Source organism: Harmonia axyridis, chromosome X (genome assembly GCF_914767665.1).
Source record: "Harmonia axyridis chromosome X, icHarAxyr1.1, whole genome shotgun sequence".
In the NCBI taxonomy this organism is placed as follows: Eukaryota; Metazoa; Arthropoda; class Insecta; order Coleoptera; family Coccinellidae; genus Harmonia; species Harmonia axyridis.
Window position 1 is genome coordinate 8,162,074 of NC_059508.1, and position 9,477 is coordinate 8,171,550.

General features: G+C 34.2%; 1 protein-coding gene across 1 annotated transcript; it reads left to right on the plus strand.

Annotated features, from left to right (window-relative positions):
- The first annotated feature begins 1,788 nt into the window (after positions 1-1,788).
- On the plus strand, positions 1,789-9,253 carry LOC123686106 (protein masquerade). Its single transcript, XM_045626089.1, has 8 exons — positions 1,789-2,204; positions 6,077-6,354; positions 6,414-6,468; positions 6,847-7,530; positions 7,583-7,756; positions 7,818-8,049; positions 8,107-8,539; positions 8,850-9,253. Exons 1-8 carry the CDS (start codon positions 2,114-2,116, stop codon positions 9,015-9,017), a joined length of 2,115 nt encoding a protein of 704 aa, XP_045482045.1. The 5' UTR covers positions 1,789-2,113; the 3' UTR covers positions 9,018-9,253.
- Positions 9,254-9,477: the final 224 nt, after the last annotated feature.

Below are 9,477 nucleotides of genomic sequence, written 5' to 3' on the forward strand. Positions count from 1 at the left end.
ACTAAAAATTTGGGATGGTAGTTGAATGAAAAGAGGAAAAATGCATAGCGTTTTTCTTTCGTGGAGATAACATATTGAAAAAATCAATAGCTTCAAAACTGAAGAAGCATTCATCTACATCAAATGAATGAAGTTAGTGAATGAGTTAAGTAATGACAGTCATAAGTCATAAGTATGATGAAACTGGGGACTTTGGCCTCTTAGAAGTGGCCAACTTAATATTGTAAAATTAAAGTCCAATATACATTTTTATATAATTTTTTATATTCTATAGAATAATAGGAAGGTAATGATATCCCAGTCATTCTCAATTTTTCATTCTACATCTACGGGTTAGTCTTTGACTTGTACATACATATATATTTCAATCGAAGATTCCTGAGGTCAAAAGAAACACTGTTTTTCTTTTTCTATTTTTCTCCGATTGGATTTTTTTTCTCACTTAGTATAACGGGTATTCTAGAGTTGGCCGGACTTTGATACAATTTTATGTTCGGAAAAGATTCATCACGTCAATAAGAAACTATATTCTGAAAATAATTTCTTTCGATTTCATTCCATTTGCGAGATATAACTGAAAATTACAATTTTGTAAGGATTTTCAACAATGGAAAGAATTGTTTCCTTAGACCTCAGAAATCTTCGGTTGAAATATATGTACAAGTCAAGGACTTAATTCAAAATACCTTTTACATTCTATAAAATTTCAAAATATTTTTTTTTTCAGAATCTATGTAGATACATTTGAAACTTCAAAATGCGCCTAGCAAAAACAAAAGTTTTCTGACGTTTTTCTAAGTCATTCATCTTTGAGCATCTCTTTTCTGCTTCGCAAGATACCTGAAATAGAGTGCTATGCATATACTGGTTTTGTAATGGGAAAATTCTGTATTGGTTGCTTCAAAGCATATAATATTAATACGTTTGTAATAACACTTTCCATGCAAAAGTAAATTATATTGCTCATTTAACTCAAGAAAGTGACTCGACAATTCCCAATTTAATGCATACACATTATCGAACTCCTTTAATATATAATGCTGCATTGAAATTCCTACCAATTTTTGGGCACTGAAGTTCTTCGTCTTCTGCTCCCAAGTCAGAAGTTTTCTTCTTGAACCACAAATATCTCCCGAAAATGTTGTCACGTATGCACAACGCTCACCTATTAATCAAAAAAGCTGATATTCCCACAGAATATACAATATTCCAACTTGTATACCCTTATTTCTCCAAATTTCATCAAAATCGGTCGAGTTCTCGAAATAATGAGATCCCTGTTATTAAATTTTTGCGCATGAACAAGGCTGAAAGAGCTGAAGGTCCACGAAACAACTCAGTATCCAATATGGAAATCCATTCATATTCTCATCGTTTTTTTGACCAACAGATATGGAAATACCAGAACTTTTGGGCTCCCACCCTATATCTCGAAAAGCTCAATTTTGTATGCGATCATTAAAATTGTAGAAGTTAAGGCTATTACAAGAACATATTGACAAACAGACCTATAGACAGACAGAAAAGAAGTGATTCCGGGATGATCTAAATTGCGGGTAGAAATTTGGATATAAAAAATATTTTTCATCCCAAAAGTGATCACAACGCTTCCACTACCTCTTTGGTGGACTCCTATAGAAGAAGGAATGGAACCATGACGAGTTCCAATCTGTCTATTTACAATGATGAAAGTGCTAGATCGATAACGTGGAGATGCCTAGCAACCTTTTGACCAAGAACCAAGTTGTTACAGAAGATTCACTTCTCCGTTTTTTTGTCGCCTAACTGTTAAGTTTGTAGCGTCCAATGCACAATCCCTAAGTTCTCGTGTAAACAGTAGAGGTCCGATTGACTTTGTGTGTTTCTAGCATTTACAGCTACGTCCGCTCGTTACGTCGACGAATGTGGTCCTGAGTTTTGGGGTCAACCATGACATGTTTTTCCTATGCCGGCACTGCGAAGAAACAACGGTATTTCTGGAAGTGTGGAAGTATTGCACGCTATCGTCCCATCGTCTCCGCATATGAATGAATTGGTAGAACCCGGTGGACAAGCAATGTGCTCCAAGCTTAGTGGAGTGTGCCAGTGAAGGTGATAGTGACAGTGTTGAACTATGTGCAAACTGGCACCGCTTCTTTGGTGGAGTGCCTTCCTCTCAAGGGTTTTCGCTCAGGATGACTCCCTGGCAGGAGATTTCTTCACAGGTATTACCAAATTTCACCCCGGACCATAACAACTCGTCATCTGAACGGTTCTGATCAAATCAAAACCATAACAATTTCAAATTGTAGATCTAATTGAAAACTCTTTATCATAAATCAACAAATCAAAACATTGTTAATCCAATTTTGTCATCTCCTCTGACATTTCCATTCAGATTACCCAGTTATGTCTTACAGATCGATTGATAGAATAATCATCGATATCGGCTCAGTTCAATAGTGATAAAAACAACGGTAAATTCTCAATATGATCAGAAGGTTGCCACAATTAACTGTGAAATGAATCTTGGAAATATTAATGTTAAACAAGTTCAGTAGAAGAAGCAGTAACAACATACGATCTATCAAACACAGACTTGATCTATAATATCAAGAAACTAGTTCTTCTCTTTATAGAAATTTGCCGGAGCTTTCTTTCCTCCAATTTCAGATCTTGATAAAGCTGCTCAAGTAGATATTTTCTATAGCCACGCCTTGTTAGTTTCATAAATCTGATTCCATAAACTGTCGATTGTTCAAATTACTCTTTTTGAATCAATAATTGTTGTTTTGATTGCTATTGCTTCATTAAAAAATCTCTATACACATTCAAAATATTCTCAGATGGTGATGTTAAATATCCCTGCTAGGTTAGGTTATCGAAGATTTTTTTCGGCTCGATCTGAGCCAAAATTCAAGTCACAAGTTACGTGGAAAGAAAATTACATATCTAGTTGTTATTGTCGAATTTGAATAGGATGTGACTGCGCCTTAAGACTTGGTAAACCCAATGCATGGGTCAAAATTCTCGTGATATGAATCAGATCGAAAGCTGTTGTTATTACGGTATCATAATTATTTCAATACGTGTTGACATTGTTTTTTTCATCGGAAAGGATACGTGAGTTCTTGTCAATGACGAAATTTCAGGACTTCAGTTATAATGTAATACCAACTTTCTGAGAATGCTTTAGTATTTTCAGTTATTTGCAATGCCGTTATCATAAAAACAACAAACAATGAGAATTTCATTCTTTGACCTCCATGAAAGTACCAAAAAATGCGGGAAGATAATATCTTCATACCACCATGAGATATTTCGATTTCTATGAATATTAAGTCGCTATATCCAGAAATACGGGAAAAATTTCACTATTCATCCAATGGTCATACATATCAAGTTTCTGTGTAAGTTTACTGAAAGCAATCATAGGGACCAAAACATCAAAATTTTATTGACCAACGACATTATAGGCTTGTGAAGTTTATCAACTTCAGAATTATTAACATCAGAGTTCTGATTATTCCAATAAATAAACTTCTTTTCATCCAATTCACCGTTGAGGAAACCTCAACTTCATGAAATTATATTTAAAAACGTTCCAGACATTTTCATAGTTTCAAATTGGATCTATAATTATGATTTTTTGAAGCTTTACACTCATGTTAAAAGCGAATAGTGAAAAACCAACACACTAAACTAAAGTGAAAAAAAAAGGCTGTACCTATGACACTACCATTATTTTCAATTGAACAGGAGTACATATACATAAAATACGAATAGAATCAATTTTTTTAGAACTAGAGACAATAACAGAGCAACAGCCATCAACATGTGCGTAAGCTTCTGTATTTCCTCTATAGATTCTAAAAGGTGCAGCCCCCACCCTTAGATCACAGCAACGTAGTTGTTAAATAGTAAAGTGGTGCTCATTCAAACCTGTTTAGATAGAGGCTCTTTTTTATATTTAACCAAAGATCATTATTACCTAGCCACGCCACTATTAAATCGTCCTATATTCTCAAATTCCCAAATTCCAATTGCATTGGTTCCTTGTGAGTGAAGGGGTGGTTCTGAGAAGGATTATAGTGAAATAAATGTTTTCATTTCGATCAGGATCGAGATTAAACAAGGACGAATCCAGAAATCTATCAATCACTACTTAAGACCTCAACAACCCATCGAATCACTTGAAGCAATCAGCCTAGAGCAAAATTCAAAATTAATAATTAATTCCGTCAGATTATAATGAAATTCTCAGCGGTTCCTGTCGAATCATTTCTTTTACTATTACCGAACGGATAGGATCCATATTAATAACATTCCTCCATTTAAGAATCACCGTTAATTGTCTGAATAACATATGAGACGTTCTTTAAGCAATTATTTTATTCACACAACAACTTGTATATACAGTTAAGCAGAACACATTAAGCTTTGAAATTTAAATAGCTACGATGATATACGGGGGTTACTCGAATGAAATATAAGCAATTATCATACCGTATTGAAATAATTAGGTTTCCTAGTTTGAAAGGAATTTCAGCATTTTTTTTTCATTCAGAACTGTGCACACATTTTCAAACAAAAACCAATTTTTATAGTATATAAAAAAAATCTATTAGCATTATTACACCAAACCTAAAGTTGGTTGAAACCACATCAATTATTTTCTGTTTCGGGTTTATCTATGATTTTTTTCCACTTTCCATTAAATTCTTCATTTTGCACTCAGATCTTTTAATACTCTGTTCTCGAATGCCTAATTATTTGTTTTTACGAATTTCCCATCAAAACTCTCAAAGTATTTAGGTCTAGTTGAAGTTTTGTACTGTAGAATAACGGTATATTGAAAGATAAATGAAAACTGTTTCGCTCTCATTATCAACCCTTCTCTATTTTTCAACTCATATATCTGAATTATTTATTCTGTTTCTTTAAATAGACCTGAATACAATTCAATATTATTATTCATCAACCTCCCTTACACATTTTGTTGAATGTCAATTTGGATATTGAAGCGATCTGAGTTTTAATGACAAAAATAACAAATTATAGAGCAAGTGTACATGTAATGTTTATCCATTAATTTAAATGTTTCGAATTGAAAGAGGAAGCAATCAGCAAAACGGGAATCGAACAAGTCACATCAAACAGCATTTTCAATAATTAATCATCAACGCATAAAACCCTATTCTAGAATCATGAAAACTAAAATAGACGCTACAGTGTTGTTGTAAAGCCTCAAAGGCAATATTTTTTCATCGAAAAATGATGAAATGTCCAGAAGTATGTTTTGGATTGTACCGAAATTGAATTCCACGTTTGCGTTTTGTTTTTTTTCCTGAGGTAAAAGGATTATTAAAAATTCTCGTCAATCAACTCGATTAACAAGATCAATATAGTCCGAAAATAAACAATCGAATGGATATATGTGCAGTTAACAACTCCGAGAATGAGGAGCAGTAGGTACATTCCCATCAATATTGAAATATTCCGTGGAAAGAACATTCTAACTTTCCAATATATAGAATACTTGACCATTAATTGATTTTATTTGTAGAATTCTTCAGTATGAACTCTATTATTATCAATTGAAAATTAACTCACCTTTACTGAATAATAGGAAGAGTCGAACCTGAAATAAAAAATATATTTTAGTATTCGTAAATCAAAATAAACAGAAAATATAAACTTCACTACGTTTCCTGTAAGTTCCCAATAAATAAAAATATTAAGATTTTCGCAACTAATATTTCAATTTTATGCGCATCCGAAATTCACCAGAATGTTTGGTAATTATTCCATCCATCATTTACTTATTAGTAACTCATCAAAATAATAATAATTGATAGTAGTATAGTAGTAACTGAATTGGGACACAAAAAATGGAATTGCAAAATGACCGTCTTCAATAAACAATTGAACTTTAGTATAAATTAAGCCATGGCTTCAAGTCATTACAGTTGAATAAAAAATCAACAGAGGAAAGAGCTAACATGAAGATCATAAGGACACAAAAAAACTCCTCGTTCATACTTCATATATCTACAATCTTTTTTTCCATTTAAGAGCTGACGATGTTTGTTTTAAGGTTTACTGGATACTATCACGAGCACAGCCAACTCGAAAGACTGCCCAGGGGTGTGTATGCACGCATTAGCTACCCTTATATGTTATGACGTACTAGAGGACGTTCCTTGCCCTTCGCCCTCAATGAAATGTTGTGTTGACGTCCCGCCATCCAACACAACTGAAAAAATTGACATTTATTCCAATTCAACAACAATAACAACGACTACAGAAATAACAACTACAGAACTGATAACAACTACGACAACTCCAGTAGTAGTAACAAAATCCACAGAAAAGGTAATATTTTTATTCTTGAATATCGATCAGAGACAATATTACAGACTTTTTTTTTTCAGATACCTGCTTTAAAACAAAATTCTAACAACAAGACGAGTAATAACAAAAATCAAAGTGAGTATTGTCCTTCAAAATCATATTTTTTACAGAATTCCTATGGAGATATTTGTTTCTGGCCTCCAAGAATTCTGTGAATTCAATTTTTTTCCACAGCTTTCTCAGCATTCGTTCTCCAAACCTATAGCTCTATCATTCCGTCACAATGTCTGTAGTTTTGGAATTTTGAATTCCAAGCTTCGTGGAAAATTTCTTATAATCAGAATAATGAAAAAGTCGACAAAAATACGAAAAAAAAATGAGTAAATCATTGACGTGAAGTCAAGATATTTTGAGCGCTCATTCACGAATGTGCCAATAGCACCCTTCGAAACCACACATATATCTATATGCAGTACATGAAAAAATAACAAAATTATCTTTTCCAATTCACAGGTGTTAAGACATGTAGAGGGTTTTGTATGGCAGAAAGAATATCAGATTACTGTGAAGCAATTCTTGACGCCCCTGATCTATGCAAACCAGGTTTGAGGTGTTGTGTTTCGAGCGATTCTTATGGTGAAAAAGCTCCACCAAACTTGATCATCCCAAGCAAAACCAAAAATAATTATTCAACGACTGAAATAACTACAAGTAGACCACAGTTAACTACCACATCTTATCCCGTTAGAGAAATAACTGCTTCCCCAACCAGACCTACAAGACCTCCAAAACCCTGCAGAGGGGAATGTATAAGTGGTATTCTAGCGATAATATGTGATGACATAGATGCAGAAGCTGAGTGTCCAAATGAGGGAACATGTTGTGTAGCTTCGCCATTAGAGAACTCGCATGTAACTACTACAACACAGAGAACTACAACAGTCGATTCAAGGCCAAGATGTCCTGGTTATTGTCTGGTAAACATTATGGCTGCTTTCTGTGAAAGACCTTCAGTTTTGATACCACACACTTCGAATTGTAAAAAAGGATCAGTATGTTGCGACAACACAAGAACAATTGCAACAAAACCCAAGCCGAGGCCTCATCATCCAACTCCGACCACAACAACAACAGTCGACCCCAGGCCTGAATGTCCAGGATCATGTATTGTTTCATACCTCAGCTTCACTTGCTTCCGTAAGTTCAAAAATTAACATCAAGGACACAATTAGTAATATTTTTTCAATAGGAAATGCAGAGATGACAGACGTCTTCAAATGTAGGAAGTCTGGTACCAAATGCTGTGCTCCTAAGTCTTTAATCAAAGAAGCAATAAGTGGTAAAGATGAGGCGACTGAAAAAGAAAGTACTGTTCCTCCCAAAATAAGCTACACTACTCAGAAACCTGTCATTGAAGTTACTTGTGAGTTGGAGAATTATCATTAATTCAAATTTCATTTACTGACCAAATCGATTTTTTTCAGCGACAGAAGTCTCCAAGACAAGCTCCAGTACAGGTAAACCATTGGTGTACTCCAAATACGTATGTGGTGTGAAAGGTACTTCAAGAGTTGGTAGGGTAGTTGGCGGTGAAGATGGTGACGAAGGAGAATGGTGTTGGCAAGTTGCTTTGATCAATTCTTTGAATCAATATTTGTGTGGCGCTGCCCTAATTGGTACACAGTGGGTTTTAACAGCTGCACACTGCGTGACCAAGTAAGCATTATTACAATGGTTTCAAAATTCGTCACTAATTATCCTTTTTGCTTTAAGTATCGTGAGATCTGGTGATGCTATTTATGTAAGAGTCGGAGATCATGACCTCACAAGGAAATATGGTAGTCCTGGAGCGCAAACACTTAGAGTAGCCACAACATACATTCATCACAATCACAATAGCCAAACCCTAGACAATGACATAGCTCTTTTGAAACTACACGGTCAAGCCGAGTTGAAAGAAGGTGTTTGTCTTGTATGTTTACCAGCAAGAGGTGTCAATCATGCTGCAGGAAAAAGGTGCACTGTAACAGGTTATGGTTACATGGGAGAAGCAGGGCCCATACCTTTGAGAGTCAGGGAAGCTGAAATACCAATTGTTAGTGATGCCGAATGTATACGAAAAGTAAACGCTGTTACGGAAAAAATATTCATTTTACCTGCTAGCAGTTTCTGTGCTGGAGGAGAAGAAGGAAATGATGCGTGTCAGGTAAACTACATCTAAGTTTTGCAAAATTTTATCTATGGTTCATTTCTCTATGAGAAACCCCATATTGTTGAGTAGAAAATATGCTTTAGCATAAGTATTGTAGGCAATTTGTAACAAAAAGGGCCCAGTTAAAAGAAAGTGTTCCTAACAATGAGCCTTGAGGAATCAAAAATTTACTTACCCTAAGATTAAACAATGAAAATTTGCTTCTTATTGTATGGAATTATTCTTGGATACAGAATGGAATATGTTTAAACGAAAGAACTAGAATTTTATTGAAAAGTCTCAATAAAAAAACCTTTTTTTTCAGGGTGATGGTGGTGGACCGCTAGTTTGTCAAGACGATGGTTTCTATGAATTAGCTGGTTTGGTCTCATGGGGTTTTGGTTGCGGAAGAATAGACGTCCCTGGTGTTTATGTTAAGGTCTCTTCATTCATTGGATGGATAAATCAAATAATAAGTGTTAATAATTTATAAATTTTATTTATTTCTATAGAGAGCCAAAAAGAAAAATTATCATTCAATTCCAATTATTTATTTTTTTAGTCAATAAAATCCATAATATAAGTGTACATATTTAAAACATATACCAATATCACACTATTGCATGATCGTGAAATTGTTACCAAATGAGTATTTGCATCAAACTGCCGGATTATCATATTTATCATTCCCAATGTAAAATTCTTGTAAAATAAAAATATTTTTCTGTCTTCAGTTGATTTCAAAAGTTTGTGTGAGATTTTTCCAGAAGAAACTGAAGAACTTCTTTCTATCATCCACGTCATTTATTTTCATTAAATCTCTTGAATTTTGGGTTCTAATAATGCACTATAGCTTTGATATATCTCATATCATTAATGGAGCTTTATCAGAGACGATATTGGAGTAGGTTACTGTGGCCCTATGAATTTCAAGACAAATATATAAATATTGC

Bases quoted from the DNA above. Each gene is read 5' to 3' on its own strand.
- LOC123686106 (XM_045626089.1), top strand. From the start codon at position 2,114: ATGTGCAAACTGGCACCGCTTCTTTGGTGGAGTGCCTTCCTCTCAAGG. The intron at 6,355-6,413 runs GTAATATTTTTA...TTTTTTTTTCAG, and splicing joins TAACAAAATCCACAGAAAAG to ATACCTGCTTTAAAACAAAA. The intron at 7,757-7,817 runs GTGAGTTGGAGA...GATTTTTTTCAG, and splicing joins ACCTGTCATTGAAGTTACTT to CGACAGAAGTCTCCAAGACA.